Genomic DNA, 22654 nt, shown 5'->3' with positions numbered 1-22654 from the left:
AAAATAAAACTCGAGTCACATGTAGAAATTAGTACCTTACTAAAGATAGAACATTGATAATATAGAAAAAGGAACCAATGTACTACGATGACTACAATGTGTCACGTATCTCATTCCATAGAGTTACACGTCTCCAAAAAGGTGGAGAAAAGGTGCTAAAGTGGAATGCATGAGATTTGTGCACATAAGACACAACAAAAATAAAAACATGGGTTGCCTCCCACAAGCGCTACAGTTAACGTCTCCAGCAGACGAATACTTCACTTAACTGATCAGTGCTATGAGTTGGAGTCATCAACAACAGCGAAATCAGTTTTTTTTTTTTTTTTTTTAAGCCGAGAGCGCCAAGCACGCTTCAGTTTTTTTCTTTGCATTAGGCGCGACCTGCGCTCATGCCTTGACCAACTTACAGTACTTTTAGGACGCTCTGAGCGCGCACATGCTCAGTTTTCTCTTGCATAAGGCACGCTCCGCACTCATGCCTTGACCAACTTACAATACTTTTAGGGCGGGCGCGCTCAGTTTTGGCTTGCCCAAGGCACGACCCGCGCCCATGCCTATTTCTGTGAAAAAAAATTTTTTAGAGAAAAATACATTGCCATTTCGTGCTCTCGACCCTTAATTTTGGCTAAGTAAGACGCCAACAACACTTAAAAAGAAATGGAAAGCAATAAAACATACATGATACTCAATCAGTCATGATAAATAGGATCAAGAAGACTTACCTCTTCCACATCCTGCCCGGCCAAACCGTCAAGGTATGGTTTCAAACATTGACCATTTACCTTAAACACACGACCATTAGTAGGATCTTCTATCTCAACAGCACCATGAGGAAAAATAGTTTTAACAATGAAAGGACCAGTCCACCTAGAACGTAACTTACCAGGAAAAAGACGCAAACGAGAATTATATAGCAAGACTTTTTTATTAGGTTCAAAAGACTTTTGAAGAATATATTTATCATGAAAAATCTTAGTCCACTCTTTGTAAATCTTGGCATTCTCATATGCCTCATTCCTTAACTCAGCTAACTCATTCAACTGAAGTTTACGTTGTGAACTAGCCTTACGCATATCAAAGTTAAACGTTTTAATGGCCCAAAAAGCACGATGTTCCAATTCTACAGGCAAATGACATGCCTTTTCAAACACAAGCCTATAAGGAGACATACCAACATGAGTCTTATAAGCAGTTCTATAAGCCCAAAGAGAATCATTAAAACTTTGAGACCAATCCTTATGGTAAGGTCGTACAGTCTTTTCTAAAATCCACTTAATTTCCCTATTAGATACTTCAACTTGGCCACTAGTTTGAGGATGGTATGGGGTAGCAAGCTTATGAGTAATAGAGTACTCTTTCATTAAAGATTCAAATATATGCTCGGTGTGTAAAATGAGTACCATTATCACTTATAATTGCACAAAGAGTACCAAAACAAGAAAATATATTATATTTTAAAAAGTTAACTACGACTTTATGATCATTCGTTTTACATGGCACCGCCTCAACCCATTTAGAAACATAGTCTACGGCAACAAAGATATAAAGATAACCAAAAGAAGGAGGAAAAGGACCCATGAAGTCTATGCCCCATATATCAAAAAGCTCCATAACTAAAATAGGGGAAAGATGCATCATGTTCCTATGGGAAATATTACCTGTACGCTGGGATCTATCACAACTCAAACAAAACTCATGTGCATCCCTAAATAGAGTAGGCCAATAAAAACCACACTGCAAAATCTTTGCAGCCGTCTTTTTAGGACCAAAGTGACCACCACATGCATGGTCATGGAAAAAAAATAGAATACTATGAAACTCACTCTCAGGGACACATCTCCTAACAATCTGATCAGGGCATGACTTAAACAAGTATGGATCATCCTAGAAAAAAATTCCTAACCTCAGCAAGAAACTTAGATTTATCTTGTTGTTTCCAATGAGAGGGAAATTATTTTGTTACAAGATAATTAACAATATCCGCATACCAAGGCAACTAGGATATAGCAAAAAGTTGCTCATCAGGGAAAGATTCATTCACAGGCAAAATATCAATAGAAGATTCTACTATAAGTCTAGACAAGTGGTCAGCTACCACGTTCTCCATACCCTTCTTATCCCTAATCTCTATATCAAACTCTTGCAACAAGAGTACCCAGCGAATCAAACGCGATTTAGCATCCTTCTTAGTAAGGAGATACTTCAAAGCCGAATGATCAGTAAACACGACAACCTTAGACCCTATGAGGTAAGACCTAAATTTGTCTAAAGCAAACATAACAGCTAACAACTCTTTCTCAGTTGTAGTGTAGTTCATCTGTGCATCATTAAGAGTTCGACTAGCATAATAAATAACATGGGGCAACTTGTCAAAACGTTGACCTAAAACATCCCCAACTGCATAGTCAGACGCATCACACATTAACTCAAAAGGCTCACTCCAATCAGGCGGCTATATGATAGGAGCGGTAGTCAATAAATGCTTAAGCTTCTCAAAAGCTTTCAAACAATCATCATCAAAGACAAAAGCAACGTCCTTACCAAGTAAATTACATAAGGGATGAGAAATCTTACTAAAGTCTTTAATGAATCACCTATAAAATCCAGCATCACCTAAGAATGACCTAATATCTTTCACAGTCTTAGGTGGTAGAAGACCAGAAATGACATCAACCTTGGCCTTATCGACCTTAATTCCTTTACTAGAAACAATATGACCAAGAACAATACCCTATTGAACCATAAAATGACACTTCTCCCAATTCAACACAAGATTCTTTTCCTTACACCTAATTAACAGTAATTCTAAATGGTGCAAACCCTCATCAAAAGAATCCCCAAACACTGAGAAGTCATCCATAAACACCTCAAGAAACCTTTCTACCATGTCAGAGAAAATACTAAGCATGCTTCGCTGAAAGGTACTAGGTGCATTACATAACCCAAAAGGCATACGACGGTAGGCAAAAGTTCCAAAAGAACAAGTAAAAGTAGTCTTTTCTTCATCCTCAGGTGTAATACATATTTGGTAATAACCGGAATAACCATCAAGAAAACAATAGTACTTATAACCGGCTAACCTCTCGAGCATCTAGTCAATAAACGGAAGGGGAAAATGATCTTTCCTTGTGGCCAAATTTAACGTATGATAGTCAATGCAAAAATGCCACTCGGTAGTCATATGGGTGGGCACTAACTAGCTCTTTAAATTCTCAACTACTGTAAGCCCAGACTTTTTAGGGACAACCTTAACAGGACTCACCCATTTACTATCGGATATTGGATAAATGATACCCGCATCTAACAACTTGAGAACCTCGGCTCTCACTATCTCTTTCATGTTAGGATTAAGCCATCTCTAAAACTCACGGGTTGGTTTAGCATCCTTCTCAAGATGAATATGATGCATACAATCAGTTAGGCTTATACCATTAATATCAGCAATATTCCACCCTAAAGCTGATCTATGCTCTTTAAGAACCTTAATCAATTTACCCTCTTGTTCACTATCAAGATTAGAAGCAATTATAACCGGTAAAGAATCATCAGGTCCCAGAAAAACATACTTAAGAGTATCAGGTAATGGTTTCAACTCTATCTTAGGAGGACTCTTTATAGAAGAGACTGGGGTAGACTTAGATGGAGTCAGAGGCTCTATTGTGGCTCTCCACGTATCCGTTTCTAAAATTAGGGTTGGGTTGCATCAAGTAACGTATTAACTTCACAAATGACATCATCTACATCACAACTACTACTAGAATTAGTTAAGCAAAACTCAAGAGGGTCATCAGAATAACTCTCCAAGAAAGTCTCGTGAACTATACTATCAATAAGGTTAACATTCCAAAAATCATCAGGTTTAGGAGGTTCTTGACCCACATTAAACACATTAAGTTCTTTAGTCATATTACCAAAAGAAAGCTTTAACACTCCATTACGATAGTTAATGATAGCATTAGAAGTGGATAAAAAGGGACGACCTAAAATGACCGGAATATGGTGTTTAGGATCTTGAACAGGTTGTTTCAGTCTATATGATTTTGATACATGAATATGAAAAATTCTTTTTGGATACATGCTATATTTGATCCAGTTGCAAGCATGAATTAGGATTCAAAGGTTGTTTTAAATTTAATTTTTCTGAGAGCATGACTAAAGTAAATATAAAGTTTTATTTTAGTATCAATGACATGAGTAATTTTTATTTTAAGTGTATCAGGACACTAATTTTCTTTTATGCATGATAATGAAAGACTCCATAATGTTTTATGCATGGATGAACTTACCCCATATGATTTATTAGTTTAAGTAGAATATTATTTTTCGTAGAGTTTGTTACGTGGCAATAAATTTCATGCTAATGAGATATGATATATTTATCTTGCGTTTAAGTGACAGTAATAATTTGTTTTAATATAGACAGTTAAACTATAATAGGTTTTGTAATGGCATGAGGACATATATTCTGGAATTAATTAAAATAATTAATATCAATGTTATCTTGTTTAAGTTTAATCAACGTGCATTCTTGTATAGGTTCTAAGTTAATAACCAACGTATTTGTTCGTATAGCTTTACTTCGAATCTCGGGACGAGATCCTTTAGAGATGTGTATAGCTGTAACGCCCGTATTTTTAAAATACGTTTTTATATATTTAATTAATTAATTATTTATTTATTTTCAAAATTCGTCGGATTGGATCGGAATACGTGGGCCTGGTTTTGGGCCCGAGTCGGTGTTGGGCTTAGGTTTCGGACCCAAGTATATAAACACATTGTTCTGGAAAATAGGGTTCGGAGAAGAATAAAATAATGAAAATGGAGGCAAAGATGAAAGCTGGATTTCTGGAGGGTGGAGCGCGACGGCTCGGACTCGGAGAAATTCGTAGGAGCTGTTCATACAGGTGAGTAGCTATTTTGCTATTTCACCGGATTTATAGTTGTCGCATATCGGTATACTGTTTAATGTTTATGTTTTTTATACTGTTCATTATATTGTTTTGATTCGACGTCGTGTTGTCGAGTTGTTAAAACCCGAGTGAAACTCGGAGTTGATATAGAACTGTCGAAGTTATGAACAGGCGTTCATGGAGGCGCAGCCCATGAAACGCACTGCCCTTTGATTAGGTTGTTTTGTTTTTGTGGGATCGGTTGTGGGGTTAGTGCGATTGCCATTGGTGGTGATTGGAGGTCGTCATGGGCGCTGGTGAAGCTGTTGAGGGAGGCCCAAGGAAAATCGCTCAGTTTAAAAATCGCCAGTAATAGTTTATGCAACTGTTATTGTTGATTTTCGTTTTTTATTGTGGATGATGGGGTTAAGTATTGGAGATTGGTGGTCGGACTGTTGGGATGGGTTGTAGGCGAAGGCGTGCTGTCATGGGTGTTGGAAAGGGCTGTTGAAGCTCGAAGCTCCATTAATGGCGGTTCGACCAAACCTCCGCCAGTAAAACAGTTTGAACTGTTTTTGGTTGATTTGTGGGTTGTTGATGTATGTGTGAATGTTGGAATTTGATGGGGGCTGTTTGAGAGCTTAGAGAAGCCATTAATGGCGGTCACGATTTTCAGATCTAGATTTAGAAAGAGTGTTGATTGTATGATTTTCGGTTTTGGCTTTTGTTAAAGTTTAAAGGGTTTTCATGAGGAGGGAAACCGACTTGATGAAATGGGAGATGGTGGTGGCCGAAATTTGGGGTCACCGTGGTGGAGGAAAATTGGAGAAGATGAACAGTAACCCATTTCGGGTTTGGGCTTGGTTTTTGGGCCCGGTTTTAGTTGTGATTAGTTGGTTTGTTAGCTGGGCCAAAGCCTTAGCTAGTTTAAGTGGTTGGGCCATTTCATTTTTTAGTTGTTGGGCCGAAATGTTTTATTGGTTTGGCCGAAATTTCAATGGTGGTTGGACCGAAATTTCAGTTTAGTGTTAGTTGTGGGCGAGTTCTATTCGGTTTGGGCCAAACTAATTAGTTGTTATGGGCGATTCGGTTTCAGTTTTTGGGCCTAAACACTAGTTAGTTATTGGGCGGATAAATCCTTTGTTTGGACCCGGTTTCATATTAAGTTGTGGATCGGTTTAAGTTAAGTTTTGGGGCGATTTTTCTTTGTTTGTTTTCGGGCCGAACTCATTTGTGTTTTGGGCCAGTTTCTAATATTGCTTGGGGCCAGTCCATAGGACTTAATATAGATCCCAATTGGGTCAGATAGAATAAATGAGTTGGTTTTAGACTTTCGGGTTCTAAGGTTTGGGCTTGGCTAGTTGGGTCCGAACCATTACCTTGGTCATGAGCCCATGAGCCATGCACATTGCCCTTAGCCATGAACCATGGCTATGACCCTGAACCTGTCGAACACGGAAAGGACAGTTTGACTTTGACCATGACCTGTTGATTTTGACCATGGTAGGTTGACTTTGACTTTGACCATGGCATGTTGACTTTGACTTTGACCAGGCCATGTTGACCATGACCTATTGACTTTGACCGTTGACTTTGACCAGGACATGTTGACTTTGACTTTGACTATGACATGTTGAGTTTGACCTTGACCATGATGGGTTGACCTTTGACCATTGACTTTGACTGTTGACCGTTGACTTTGACCTTTGACTGTGGAATGTTGACTTTTCCAGTTTTTCACATATTTGATTATATGGATAAATATAGTAATAAAATATTGTTGAGATTGTATAACTTGGTTGGTCATTATCTAATTTAGATTTGACGTGAGTAGTGTGTAAAGCATATATATATTGGGCTTTGATTGTGGGTACGTGGATTTGTTTATTTGTGCTTTCGTTTTATGTGTATATTATATGGACACATATAGTAATAAAATGCTGGTGGAAGCTTGTATAATTTGGTGGTCATTATCTAAGAAAGATTTGACCTTGATGTTGTGTATTTTTGACACGTGGCGATATTGAGATGTTAGGAGACATTATATTCCTAATACGCTATAAAAATGTATGTGATACGTTGAAGCATTATGACATGATATCATATGTTGGGATATATATATTAATGCAATATCTTGGAGAAATGTATATACACTCCATTATTTTATATGTGAGATGCTAATAGAGTATTTGTGAATATTTGCCCACGGGAGTGTGGTGTAGTGCAATAATATATTGGCACGTGAAAGTATGAAAATGGTTATGAGATATATTCGAGACATTTCTAAATATTGTGGCTTAGTGCAATAATGTATTTGACATGCATGTGATATAGTGAAAGCGTTTATGAGTCATAAATGTATGACACCAATAAATTACGAACGAAAATCCTAGAACCCGACTACCACAACTCATGTGATCTGCATACCTGTGTGGTATTTGATATATAAGATGTTGTATATATATGAGATGTTGATTGACCCATGTGTTGGGCAATCGTGGCGAATAGTGGCTTGATATATAAGATGTTGATATATAAGATGTTGTATATATATGAGATGTTGATTGACCCATGTGTTGGGCAATCGTGGCGAATAGTGGCTTGATTATTCCGTTAAGCAAAATAGAACGAGACGCCGCGATATTTTTATGCCGAATAGGGGCATTACTTATATAATGGCTTCCGTGTGAGGATTTACGGTGTCGCGACATCCCGCTTCGGGTGGTTCGCGGAGTGGTACATTATATATAAGGGGAGGCATGTGGATGTACATGTTCGGCGTTGGGTAGCGATTGTGGTAGCCAGAAACTAGGTAAGACATAGATATGACGTGATTTTAGGGACACACAAAGAAAGCCCGAAATAATCTAATTATGGTAATATGTTTGGTTGGTTATTTGTTTAGTTAGAACCTAAAAGCCTCGATGGAGGAACTACATGCCTTATTTATGATGTGTATAGTTTGTTGTGTGGTTAGTGGGAAGTTAAAGCGCCTCGATGGAGGAACTACCTACCTAGATTATTGAACTTAAGGATGTTGTATTAGTCGTTAAAAGTTAAGGCGCCTCGATGGAGGAACTAACTGCCGTATGGATTGTGTATATATATGTATAATTATATGTTGTATTTTAGGGCTACTCACACCAAAGCATTTTTATAATCTTTGACCCGATTTGCATGTTTGCTTATCGGGTGTGTTCATTCAATGAACATAGTTGATAAGTTTTGACAGGTTTAGTGTTGAAGAAGGTTGGCTGCTGCTTGTGGTTTGCGTTAGCATTGCATTTCAGAATGTATTTTGTTTTCCCTTAAGGTGATATAGATTTTCAGTCTAGACAATGTATTTGTACTTTCATTTGTAATTTTAAATAAGGAGTTATTGAAAAGAGATTTGTAACCTAATCTTAGTTGTAAATTTTTGTAATGAAGAGGACGTTTGTTTAATTGAAATTTTTATTGGTTTTTAATTATCCGCATATTTAAAACTGTTTATGGGTTTTTTGGAAGTTGAGAGTGCGTCACACCTCGGAGATCGAAGAGTCGGGAACAAATAATGTTTTTCCGAATTCTGTCGAAATTCGGGGTGTGACAGTTTTAAGAACCTTAATCAATTTACCCTCTTTTCACTATCAAGATTAGAAGCAATTATAACCGGTAAAGAATCATCAGGTCCCAGAAAAACATACTTAAGAGTATCAGGTAATGGTTTCAACTCTATCTTAGGAGGACTCTTTATAGAAGAGACTGGGGTAGACTTAGATGGAGTCAGAGGCTCTATTGTGGCTCTCCACGTATCAGTTTCTAAAATTAGGGTTGGGTTGCATCAAGTAACGTATTAACTTCACAAATGACATCATCTACATCACAACTACTACTAGAATTAGTTAAGCAAAACTCAAGAGGGTCATCAGAATAACTCTCCAAGAAAGTCTCGTGAACTATACTATCAATAAGGTTAACATCCCAAAAATCATCAGGTTTAGGAGGTTCTTGACCCACATTAAACACATTAAGTTCTTTAGTCATATTACCAAAAGAAAGCTTTAACACTCCATTACGATAGTTAATGATAGCATTAGAAGTGGATAAAAAGGGACGACCTAAAATGACCGGAATATGGTGTTTAGGATCTTGAACATGTTGTGTATCCTGAACAACAAAATCAATAGGAAAATAAAATTTATCAACTTGAATCAAAACATCCTCAACAACACCACGTGGAATCCTAATAGACCTATCTGCCAATTGAAGAGTAATTGGTGTAGGTTTTAACATACCAAGACCAAGCTGTAAATAAACTGAATAAGGCAACAAATTAACGCTAGCTCCTAAATCAAGTAATGCCTTCTCAATCATATGATCACCAATAACACAAGAAATAGTATGGCATCCTGGATCTCTAAGCTTAGGTGGTGTTCGGTTTTGGATAATAGAACTCACTTGCTTATTTAGGAAAGCTTTCTTGTGCACATTCAACTTACGTTTTTGTGTACATAAATCTTTAAGAAACTTGGCATAGGAAGGAACTTGTTTTATAGTATCAAGTAACGGAATATTTATTTGAACTTGTTTAAACATCTCCATTATTTCATTAAGATTAGAACCTTTCTTAGCCTGAATCAAACGTTGGGGAAAAGGAGCTTTAGGTATATAAGATGGCATAGGGTTAGTCTCCACAGCAGTAGGAGGTTCTACACCCTTCCTAGAAGTATTATGACTATTAGATTCACTCACCTCACTCTCCTCCTGCTCACACTTTATAGGATCAGATCTGACCTCAGTGCCCCTAGGCATCTCAACCTTATTATCTACATGTTTTCCACTCCTAAAAACAGTGATAGACTTGGTTTGCTCCTAGTGATGGTCTTGGGTCGAGTTAGAACCTATTTCAAACTGACCCCTTGGGTTAGCTACTGGTTGACTAGGAAACTTACCCTTCTCTCTGTCATTTAAATTACTAGCAATCTGACCCATTTGAATTTCCAACTTGGTGAACGATTGTGCTAACTGGGCAAGGGTTTCCTCTAAAGGTGGATGTTTCGGTGGTTGGGGTGCAAACTGCTGCACCGGGTTTGAGTTACCCACAGGCCCTCCCTGATGTATACCTTTAGACCAAGATAAATTGGGATGGTTATGCCATCCAGGGTTATACATGTTAGAATAAGGATTATTAACTGGCTTTTGGTACGAATTAAAAGCATTAACTTGTGCATTTATGCTAGGGCAATTATCTATAATGTGATCAAGACTTTCACACAATAGACACCCAGGGACTTCAACATTGTTAACTGGAGCTAGAGAATTTGCCTCTTTTTCTAGCTCGAGAGCTTCAACTCTTCTAATTAAAGCGGCCATCCTAGCATTGGTGTCAGATTCCTTGTTAACATGGAACAAACCCTTCTATGTAGTACTAATAACCACCTTCTTAGGCTCACGACTAGTTTCTCATTGCTAGACCTTTTCAGAGACTTCTTCTAAAAAGGTCCACGCTCCATCTATAGTTTTATCATAGAAATCTCCAGTACTCATGGTCTCAATCATAGCCTTAGAATTAAAATCAAGACCCTTATAGAGAATCTGCACCAGCCTACCCTTCTCTAGGCCATGGTTAGGACACTGGAAAAGCATGTCCTTAAACCTCCCCATACAATTCCATAATGATTCTCCATCAGTTTGGCAAAAAGATGACAAGTCTTTTCTGAAAGTAGTCGCCTTATGATTAGGGAAAAAGTTATTTAAAAACACAATGCATAACTTTTCCCATCCCGTTATGGAATTCGATGAGAGAGTGTGAAACCAACTCTTGGCTTTTTCTTTAAGAGAAAATGGGAATAATTTTAATTTTATAGCTTCATCACAAAACTTTTGAAGCTTAATAGTCACACAAATATCCTCAAATTCTCTCACATGAAGATATGGATCTTCCTCCTCCGTTCCCCTAAACTTAGGAAGGAGCCCCAGCAGATTGGGCTTCAACTCAAAGTGATTAGCATTGGTTAGAGGGGGAATGATGTAAGATGGTCGGGTTGTCCTAGTAGGATATATATATATTCCGTAATAGATCTAGGTACTTGGGTAACCACGTTATTGTTATTACCCTCCATGTCAGCAAAAACTGGTGTATTGCAAACAAATTGATGACAAGTTTTTTCTTATAGATCTAACTCGGGATGTCTACTTCTCCTATTGAGAGTGCGTTCAATCTCAGGATCAAACGGTGCAACAGGTGTGTTGTCAGACCGAGTTTCTACCATAAACTACTTCTAAAACCTAAAACCTAAATAACACGATTTCCAGTTCTTGTGCAAAAGCACCGTCACTCGATCCACGTGCCAAAAGGGCTTTCCTAGTGAACGGGTTAAACCTGTCCTAATGCAAGATGCCCAAGGCTGGTCAAATGTGAATTAACCTTCCTAAATGCAAGAAACAATAAAAACAGGCAAAACACACAAAACAAACAAAATTCAACCACACAAAAGGTAGAGACGTACCTCCGGTGTGAGCCTTCGAGGGCTACTTGCGACGCCGGGTGACGACAAACAAACAACTTCCCAAAACTCCATAAGAAAATCACACCTATAAGCTTTGTAAGAAGAAACCTTTGCTTAATTATCTGCAAAAACAACTAAAATTAGACACGTAAACTATGAATTAATATAATTATGACTAAACTTAAACTACGAATCATGATAAATAAGACTTTAAAACTCAATTGTACTATTACAATCCCCGGTAGTGGCACCAAAAACTTGAAAGGAAATTAACTGACCCAAATAAATAGACTAATTAAACCCTACTTTAATAATAATAATACTCGCAAGCGCACGAGGTCTATTGTAATAGGTGCGCAAGAACGAGGTCGATCCCACAGGGATTGCTATTTAGGGACAATTGAATACTAAAATATTACCTAACCTAATTCGAACAATATTTGTTGATGGAATTTGGAATTAACTATTATCTAAAACTATTTAATTTAACTACTGTCTAAGAAATGAATAAACTAAATAATGGGGTTTCGCTAAGTGGAGAGAATTCTAGGACGGTCGAATCCACCTTAAATCTCTGCAGACACTATCGACTTAACCTCTGGTATTCCAATTATATATTTCTGAGTAGTATTATCAATGATAATCGATTGCTTCCACGAGGATATTATCATTATGATTCTTTTTGTATTTTCTTTGCAAAATTATCTTCTTACTCAGCTAAAGATTAAACCCAAAGCATTATTTGTCTTCTTACAGCACAAATAATCAAACAATTTAATACTAACAGTTATACCAAGCTTGATTAATAACCACCTATTCAAACTACCAAAAATGCATCACATAAACGGTGAAAGAAATACTAGATATATTAATCATGAGTTCAAAAAAGAATTTAATCATTAATAACAATTTGGCTAACAATTTAGGAATACCAAATATCAAATCTCAAACATCCACATCGATTTAAGGTTTCATCTATGCCCTAGAAATAGTTTAGTTACACTTGGAAAACAGAGCAACAAGAACAGAAGAAAATAAAGCCATTAACAAAACCGATATCAACTGTAGCGAGCCTGGCTTTGTGCACTTCATCTGTTCCAATCACTCCAGCTCTCCGTCCTTCGATCTTTCAACTCCCTCCAGCTTATATCGTTTGGTATGCTTTCTTTTGGGTCCGAAAGAGTTTTGGGAGTTTTGGTTCAATTTGGAAAGGTTCTGTTTTGGTGGAGATTCGTAACCGAGAGATTCAGTACGAATTTTAATTGGAAAGGGCGTTTTCTGTTCGTGAGAATTGGATGGAGAAGGACATTAAGGGTTGCTACAGTGCTTCTCGGGTGGACAGTGAGTGGTATGGTCATTAGTTAGTGGGTATGGGCTTTGCTATTTGGCCTTTGGTCACTTGGGATTTGATATTTACAAAGGCTAACAAGCCTTCCTTTATACTGGTCACGTGGGTGTACTAAACTCATGGGTCATTTACCTTTTATTCCTTTGTTGCTTAGTTGGGCCCAAAATAACAAAGACCCAAACCAATAAATCAAGCTGTCTGATGAAATTCAACATATTCTCCACACTAGCCGGCACCTCCACTGAACTCAACAACCAATCTTGCACTAACCAAACCAGGAACTCACGTATCTGATCAGTTTCGACATGTTTAATCGAGTTAACTCCAATTCCTGCAAAATCACTAAAAACGTACTAACTAAATCAAACAAATAAAGTAAACAGATTAACTGATATAAAATTGGGCGTAAATAATGTAACATTTATGTGCTTATCAAATACCCCCAAACTTACATTTTGCTAGTCCTCGAGCAAAACTAAATCTAAACTAATAACAAAAACAATAATTCCAACTCACTTTCGTAGGAATCATGATTACACTCAGCATGTGCAACAAACCTTTTAAACCCCTAAGTTTATCCTAGTGGACGAGTTTAGTCTCATGAGAGTTTTCAGAGAAGATACTCACAAACTTCATCTATACTACAATAACTAAGTAATAATAGTAATATTTCCTTAATTTAATCTCAAGTGTCTATACGTCTCACTAGCAAGGATTAAAGAATACTCATTGTAAAACCTAAGTTAATACATGCATAATAATCAAATCATCTAAAAATAAACATACATGCAATGAACAATACGATGAAATACAATGGCAGGTCCATTTTTCAAACTTTTGGAATATCGTCCCTAAGTAGGTCCTCACAAATGTGTCAAGACAAAAATACTCTGATTTTTCCACTTAGGTTTCGCTCACTCCAGTGTGCAGTGGGAACACTTTTCCTCTCAATCTCGATGACGTCAAAAGAGCTGAGGTCGATCAACCACATCTGCCACTTACTATCACACCAACCTATTTCTAATTGAGCTAAAGGTCTTTATTAGGTGTTATAGATGGTTTAGGTGATGGCTAAGAATAAATGGGATGGATAAACAAAATAGACAAGTCTGAGAAAATAAGGTCTTCAAATTATGTAACTGGAGAAAACCTTGTTCTTACTTTGCTTCTACACTTTGTTTCCATCCTTAGCCCTTTTGTTTTGGCTTTTGACTAATTTGATTCTATTTTTGGAGTTCTAACTTTTTATTTTATTATTTTAGAAACTTTCTTTTATTTTCTATTTCTTTTGAAGCAACTAACTAATATTTGTTTCTCCAAAAACTTGATAGGAAATTAACCGGCCTAAATAAATAGACTAATTAAACCCTACATTAATAATAATAATACTCGCAAGGGCACGAGGTCTACTGTAATAGGTGCGCAAGAATGAGGTCGATCCCACAGAGATTGCTATCTAGGGACAATTGAATACTAAAATATTACCTAACCTAATTTGAACAATATTTGTTGATGGAATTTGGAATTAACTATTATATAAAACTATTTAATTTAACTACGGTCTAAGAAATGAATAAACTAAATAATGGGGTTTCGCTAAGTGGAGAGAATTCTAGGACGGTCGAATCCACCTTAAATCTCTGCAGACACTATTGACTTAACCTCTGGTATTCTAGTTATATATTTATGAGTAGCATTATCGATGATAATCGATTGCTTCCTCGAGGATATTATCGTTACGATTCATTTTGTATTTTCTTCGCAAAATTATCTTCTTACTCAGCTAAAGATTAAACCCAAAGTATTATTTGTCTTCTTACAGCACAAACATTCAAATGATTTAATACTAACAGTTATACTAAGCTTGAATAATAACCACCTATTCAAACTACCGAAAATGCATCACAGAAACGGTAAAAGAAATACTAGATATATTAATCACGAGTTCAAAGAAGAATTTAATCATTAATAACAATTCAGGAATACCAAATATCAAATCTCAAATATCCACATCGATCTAAGGTTTCATCTATGCCCTAGAAATAGTTTAGTTACACTTGGAAAACAGAGCAGCAAGAACAGAAGAAAATAAAGCCATTAACAAAACCGATATCAACTGTAGCGAGCCTAGCTTTGTGCACTTCATCTGTTCCAATCACTCCAGCTCTCCGTCCTTCGGTGTTTTCTTCTGGTTTCTGGCTTCCCTCGATCTTTCAACTCCCTCCAGTTTATATCGTTTGGTATGCTTCCTTTTGGGTCCGAAAGAGTTTTGGGAGTTTTGGTTCAATTTGGAAAGGTTCTGTTTTGGTGGAGATTTGTAACCGAGAGATTTGGTACGAATTTTAATTGGAAAAGGCGTTTTCTGTTCTTGAGAATTGGATGGAAAAGGAAACTAAGGGTTGCTACGGTGCTTCTCAGGTGGACAGTGAGTGGTATGGTCATTAGTTAGTGGGTATGGGCTTTGCTATTTGGCCTTTGGTCACTTGGGATTTGATATTTACAAAGGCTAACAAGCCTTCCTTTATACTAGTCACGTGGGTGTACTAAGCTCATGGGTCATTTACCTTTTATTCCTTTGTTGCTTAGTTGGGCCCAAAATAACAAAGACCCAAACCAATAAATAAAGCTGTCTAATGAAATCCAATATATTGTTCACACTAGCCGGCAGCTCCACTGAACTCAACAACCAATCTTGAACCAACCAAACCAGGAACTCACGTATCTCATCAGTTTCAACATGTTTAATCGAGTTAACTCAAATTCTCACAAAATCACTAAAAACGTACTAACGAAATCAAACAAATAAAGTAAACAGACTAATTGATATAAAATTGGGCATAAATAATGTAACATTTATGTGCTTATCAGAGTCAAAACAATCGAATCTCCCAAAAGTTCAAAATCAAAAGGAGACAATATCATAAACAAAAAGAGTCAAAAGCAAAGTTATAACTCCCAAAATTAAAAATCATATGAAGTCACAAAGCCAAAGGGCTAAAAGAATGTATCACAATTCGGAAGCAAAAGAACAAAACGAGGTTCTTCCCTGGTTACAAGTATCCTTAAGACCCAATTTCTCAACTTATCAGATTTTGTTTTTCTCTTCCATTTTCTTTCTAAACCATCTCCCTAGCCCTGTAACTCTTAATAAAATACCTCTAGCTCGATTAGGAACAGGATATTGTGATAGTAAGTGGCAAGCGTGATCAATTGACCCTGATTTCTTTGGACATCATTTAAGTATGCGAGGAATATAAGTGCCCACTGCACTTGAGAGAACGAACCTTGAGTGAATATATCAGAGAGTTGTGATTGCAACACACCCCTGTGAGAACCCACCTGAAGGAAGTTATCCAAAAGCCTCCGAAACGACTCTGCGTTTGTATTTCATTACTCATGTTTTATGCATTTATCTTTAGATGGTTAAATTACTGTATATATGTTATTCTAAGTTCAAAAGAGCTTGTCCTTATTCCCCGCTAATGATATGTATGAACTTCTGAGAATAAATAAGGAAACAAGACCCTTTGTACTAAATAGAAAAAGTTTGTGAGTACCTTCACTAGAAAACTCTCACGAGACTTAAAACTCGTCCACTAGGGAATTTCTAGTGGTTTAAGGCCTTGTTGCATATGGTCAATGCAATCACACTCTGCAAAACGAGATTAGGATAACTGATAATAAATCACTCATTTGTGATCTTAGTTTTTTCTCTCATCCTTGCTTGAGAACAAGCAAGATACTATTTGGGGGTGGTGATCAGCTCCCAAATGTGCATTTTATTACCCGTATATTACTGCATTACAGTCCCTCTTATGCTTAACGAAAAGACAACTCATAACTTTTACTGCCTTTTTCAGGTTAAGGAGAATTTCATACCACTTATCATAAAAGTTGCGTCTTAGCTCCAAAATGAGCCTTAATCATGCTTATTATGAAAACCAGTAGTTACTGTGGAAAAGTGCTGAAAAAGTCAAAGTTAATGGTCAAAGTCAAAGGTCAAAGCCCTCAATTCAGAAACCAGAGATAGAGGCTTTTATCTCAAATTATGAAGACTTTCTCCCTAAACCTACCTTGGTCATGAAGAAACCAAAAAGCAAAAGCAAAAGGTAAAGCAAAAGTGAAAGTTTGAGGTGTCTAATTTGTAATGGAGAAGGGCAAATCTGTAAAAGGCAAAAGTAGGGGTATATAAGTTAAAAGCAAGGGAGAGAGAAACCATCTATTGTCTTAAGATCTAAACCATTTGGTTTGTTTAATTTCTTGTCTTGTTTTTTTCAATTCATGCTTTTACTTTCTTGTCGTTTTATTTTATTTCAATCAATCCTGTTTACTTGTTCTTTGTTTTAATCTTCAATCTTGTTTAATTGTTTTTTTTTTGTTTCAATCTTCAATCTTGTTTGCTTGCTTTTATTTCAATGTTTTAATCAATCTCCCTTTTCATGTTTTCAAGTCATTTCAATACAACAATCTAGCTTTCAAGTTTTCATTAGCTTAGAACCATTCTAATCATTTCAAGAGTCTACGTTTCTTCTTCACATCTCCCTCACTCAAACTCTAAAAAAATTTGGATGAACCTCAAGTCTTAAACTAACTTTTTGATGTATACTCACTACAATCTAAACCTTCAGTGCCCCGCATGGTTATTTCCAAGGCAAGAGGGGCCTAAGACAAGGTGACCCCTTGTCTCTATATATTTTTGTGATCATTATGGAAATCTTGAATAATTCTCTCTTGGTGCAAAGCTTTCTTAATAAGACTATTATGGGGCACCCTAAATGCTTGAGCTCAAAGATTACTCACTTATGCTTTGTAGATGATGTTCTCTTATTCACTAAAGGGAATATGGATTCTATTATAGCCATAAAAGATTTGCTAGCATCTTTTATTGCAGCTACTGGGCTTCATATTAATTTTAATAAATCTTCTACGCTCACTGGAAGTATTTCTTCTAATGATGGTATAGCCCTTACCGATATACTTGAAGTTCAAGTTACTAATCCTCCTCTTAAATACTTGGGCCTTCCACTGGTTTCATCTAGGCTAAGTATCAACAATTGTCTCCCTCTTATTGAGAAAGTCATTGGCAGAATCACAAACTGGAAATCTATTCACTTGAGCCATGCTGGAAGGCTTCAACTCATACAGTCAGTACTCTCATCTGTTCACTCATATTGGACTAGAACATTCCTTCTACCAAAGAGTGTATTGCTTAAGGTTTCTCAGATATGCATTCAATTTCTTTGGAGTGGTCCTTTAATGGAAAATAAGATGTATCAGACTTGTAGATAGAATTTACTATATAGTAAGCAAGAATGTGGACTAGGCATAGTGGATTCAATTTCTTGGAATAGAAGTGCTTTATGTGGACTCATTTACAAGATAGCAAGAAGAGAGAATAATCTATGGAATTGTTGGATTTGGAAGGAACAAATTAAATCCAAATACTTTTGGACTATGGCAATCCCTAGAGACTGTTCTTGGTCGTGGAGGTCCATTTTAAGGAATATGAAGCATGCTCAGAGATTCATCAAATATATAATTGCAAAAGGTTCTCAGACATTCCTATGGCATGACATATGGTGTATGGGCTTGCAATTGTACTATAATATTGAAGCTAGAGCTCTTATCTCATTACCAGAAGATGCAAAACTTAGTGAATTGATGGAACAAGGCTAATGGAATTCTCTAGTCCTTAATCTTCCAGATGGTACACTCAAATCCAATATCTTGAACACTAAAATATTTCATGAGCTTCATGAGGACCAGATAGTTTGGACTGAGTCTGCGACAGTCAATGTTAAATCTGCATACCAGAGCTTAAGAAGGACTAGACGAAAAGTGAAGTGGTTTGGGCTAGTCTGGGGAAAATTGGTGATTCCTAAATATTCTTTTAATGCTTGCCAACTCCTCTCGGGTAGTTTACCTACTTAAGATAGACTTATCCATTAGAAAATCTTAAACACTTCCTCTTCCTGCATATTTAACAATAGTAAGGAAAATACCAAGCACATGTTCTTTGATTGTCCATAATCTAAAATAGTTTGGGCTGCATTTAAACATGAACTAGCTAGAATTTGGTAATCAGGTGCATCATTCAAACAAAGAATGGTGTTATATTCTCAATCTTGTGCGAGGTAAGTCTACAACTGTAGGGCTCTATAAAGTGTTTGTCTGTGCCGTGATTGGATATATATGGAAGGAGCGTAACAATAGAAGGTTTGAAGGGGCTTCTATGGATGCTAAGGATGTCAGTAGGATAATAATGATTGATATGAAATACTATTTGGAAGTAAAGGTCGATGAAATAACTGATTCTATCAAGCTTAGAGTGGTTGTAGAGAGACTTGGATTAACTTTCAAGTACAAGCAAAGGCATATTCAATAGTGTAGATGGTCCAAACCTCCACCAGGGTATATAAAATTGAATGGAGATGGTTCCCTGAATTCTCATGGAGAAAGCTATGGCGGTATAGCTAGAGATGAAAATGGAGAGGCTGTTTTTGCCTACTCGGGTGGCAGTTGTACCAGGTCAGTCTTATTTCAAGAGCTGAAGGCGATTGAGTTGGGATTGAGTGAGTGTGTTAGCAGGAGCTTCAACAAAGTAATGGTGTCATCTGACCTATGAGAGCTATTCAAATTCTGAAAAATGTTGAGACTGCACCATGGCATTGCTTAAATGTGGTTGCTGCCATCACGAGATATTCTACAAGTCTGTCTGACATATCCTTCACCCATGTGTACAGAGAGGTTAATAGAGCTGTTGATCATTTAGCTAAGCTCTCCCTATTATCTCATGATTACATTTGTTTCATTCATCCCCTTTATAATGCTTTAAGTACTATTGTAGAGGAAGATGTAACTTCAACTTATTTGAGGCTTTAATACAGGTGGGGGTCTGCCCAACTCCAACATCATTACAAAAAAAAAAAAAAAAATTGAGCCCAAGGCACTCTTCCTATTAATTTAGCACTTGATCCACTGCATTTGTACTCTCCATAATAAACACTCCTTGAGAAAAAGCATTAAAAGTCTCAATTAGTAACTTCATCAATAATATATGTAAGTAGGTTCGACCATTATATATATATATATATATATATATATATATATATATATATATATATATATATATATATATATATATATATATATAAGTAAGTAGGTTCGACCATTAAGGTTCGCCCACATGGATCAAGGATCCATCCCCTATTTAAGCTACTCCCTGGATCGTAGGATCGTAGTCCCACCGGATATAATATACAACTTGGATAGAATATAATCTATCATGAATCTCTTGTTCAAGCAAGAGTCGTGGGAGTTAGCAATATGCTTGGTTGGTTTTATATACCTTACGAAGGTATTAGAAAAAGAACAAGCAGAAGGAAAAAGAAAACAATTCTCGACTCTCTTCTTTCTCCATTCACTAAAGGGGTGGGCTTAAGGTGTGGATACAAAGGGGATTGATTCTAGTAACAATCTTTCTCAAGAGACAAGGCTAGTAACAACTCACAAGGTTATTATTCTTTGACTTCGGGTTTCTTCCACTGAACAAGAGGTATGTTCTATAACTCGAATAACATGTTAATGTATTACTTACATTGGTATCGGAGCTGTTTATGTTTGTTGATTCGCCATTGTAACATGCATTGATAAAAATCAAGTTTTGTCAGTTTTTCTCAAAAACCATTAATAAACAATCTGTTGATTTTCGATCTCTACATGTCATGATTTTTAAAAACTAATTAGTAGGGTTTGTTGCTCTTAGTGAGAGGAACGTTTTTCCAAAATTTCATGGAAAACCGTTGAGTAGAATGAGAGAAAACTTAAATCAAAGTTTTTGATAAAAACTGTTTTTTGTGGTTTTTTCAGAACTTTAAACTGTTTTTTGATCGAATTATAGATCTTATTAATGCTTAATATTTGCATGTTAGTAATCTATGTTGTGAGATCTTTGTAACAGTATAAAGTATGTTTCTTTTGGATCTATAATGTGATAGATACACGTCTCTAAACATGCCTACCTTGCCATAAATTTCTGCGAGTTTACTGAAGAAGATGACCGAGTTAGCTCATGAGTTGACTCGGTCAGAGCTTTTTCAAATCAGTGTAATAGGTTGAGTTGACTCAGTTCTCTGTTTTTTTTTCCTGACTCGTTTTCTGCACTTTTGACCAACCCGATTCTTGAACCCGGTTCTATCCGATTAAGTGTGAACCGGTTATAGTTTTTGGTCTAGTTCAGGCCTTTATTGAAAACTAATTAACCTGAAATTTCGTACCCAAGGGTTTATGACCCTTCTGAATCTGTTGAAATCATCGGTTGATCAAAATTCCAGGTATAAGCTGCTGTGACAGTATATCTTAGATGAACTGGTATAATGTTTATGAGCCAATTCAGGCTTTTGGAGACGGCCAAATGATCTGTTTTTTTGAATACATGGGTTTTTGACACTTCTGAATCCATTGGGATAGATCCCAGATCATGATTCTGAGCTTAACATATAGTTATAGTAGAATTATATGATTATTTATGCCATAAAATGATAGATATTATTCTTTGTTTATGTTTGGCATATTTTTTTTTTATCGTATTAAGTGGAATATGATTAGTAGAGGTTTTGTTCCTCCTAATATGGAATTTGTTCAAAAATCAATTGGAAGATATACTCTATATTTACATTATTGGGAGATGATTATGAGCTTTGCAAGTTTTCGATCCCAATATGTGGAATAAGATAATATTTTCTTGGATTGGATTTTTTTTTTGGAATAAATTTAAAAGAATGTGTATAGACTAATGTTATATCCACCATTGCATATATGTAGAAAATGGATACAGAAAACTTAGTTGCTGACATATGTCAATCCTTGCGAAATCTGAATGTAGTGATGGCCACCAAGACCGTAGTAGCAGACCTTAACCATGGAACTAAACTTAATGGGACAAACTATGATATATGGCATAGGAAAATTCAATACCTCTTCAATGAGCAAGAACTCCAGGAACACTTAACCTTTTCGATGGCCCAACCTGAGATTGGGATTGGGACTACAGCCCAAAATCGTCGTGACCTTGAGATTTTTCAAGCATGGACCAAGTCGGATCGTCGTGCGCGCTACATTGTGTTAAGCAGCATGCATGATGATTTGATTGGAGAATATGAGACATTCTCCACAGCTAAGGACATGTGGAATCAACTGAAATTTGCTTTCGGTGGAACATCAACTACTAGACTTAGAAGTCTAGTTTTAAAGTTTGAAATGTTCAGGAAAGATCCTAAGGCAACCATGCCTAAACACCTAAGGGTGTTATCAAGCATGATTCGTGAGCTAAAGGCCGCAGGAAATGTCCTTACTGATGAGCAGCAAGTCCAAGCTGTGATAAGATCTCTCCTTGATTCTTGGATGCACATGAAGCAAATCATGACTCACAATGAGAGTATTAAGAATTTTTTTGATATTTCTCGACATTGTGAGCTTGAGGGAGCGCCGGGATGTGAACCGTAATGCTTACGCCCTAATCGCATCTGGCGAAATAAGACAAGTGGGTCTAAAAGCGCAAGGGGTAATAACAAACCCAAGAAACAAGGAGGGGGCTAATAAGTTGGCTCCTAAGGCAAGCATAGCCAAAGCCACGAGGGCAAGCATGGTGGAAAGAAAGAAATTGATATGACCAAAGTGAAATGCTACAACCGTAGCGGATGGGACACTTCGCCGTGATTGCACCGAGCGGTATCCATTTCCCCTGACTCTCATCACATAAGAGTATGTACACATGTTTTAGTTGCTCATTCTCTCCCTGAATGGATTGTAGATACAGGAGCAACCAGGCATGTAGCTCGAGAGTGAGTAGGGTTTGTAGATTATCGTCGAATTCCAGAAAACACCTAAAGGCTTTATATGGGAAATGGCACTAGTGAAGATGC

At 36.7% G+C, this 22654-nt stretch overlaps 3 protein-coding genes across 3 annotated transcripts; 1 reads left to right on the top strand and 2 right to left on the bottom strand.

Moving 5' to 3' along the window:
* Positions 1-692: 692 nt before the first annotated feature.
* LOC147480774 (uncharacterized) lies at positions 693-9686 on the bottom strand. Its single transcript, XM_086578748.1, is given in 6 exon segments — positions 693-785; positions 1014-1224; positions 1823-1887; positions 1889-1951; positions 3491-3684; positions 8762-9686. Coding segments are annotated over 6 exon segments (1551 nt in total).
* A 60-nt stretch (positions 9687-9746) lies between these two features.
* Positions 9747-10538, bottom strand: LOC147480773 (uncharacterized). The gene is made up of 2 exons (XM_086578747.1): positions 10350-10538; positions 9747-10292 (listed from the first exon to the last, which is right to left on the bottom strand). Exons 1-2 carry the CDS (start codon positions 10536-10538, stop codon positions 9747-9749), a joined length of 735 nt encoding a protein of 244 aa, XP_086434873.1.
* A 6954-nt stretch (positions 10539-17492) lies between these two features.
* LOC147480772 (uncharacterized) lies at positions 17493-18020 on the top strand. The gene has a single exon (XM_086578746.1). It carries the CDS (start codon positions 17493-17495, stop codon positions 18018-18020), a length of 528 nt encoding a protein of 175 aa, XP_086434872.1.
* The last annotated feature ends 4634 nt before the right edge of the window (positions 18021-22654 follow it).

Source organism: Coptis chinensis, chromosome 8 (genome assembly GCF_015680905.1).
Source record: "Coptis chinensis isolate HL-2020 chromosome 8, ASM1568090v1, whole genome shotgun sequence".
Classification (NCBI taxonomy): domain Eukaryota; kingdom Viridiplantae; phylum Streptophyta; class Magnoliopsida; order Ranunculales; family Ranunculaceae; genus Coptis; species Coptis chinensis.
Note: the sequence above shows the minus strand (reverse complement) of the source record. Positions and strands in the feature narration are given on the sequence as shown.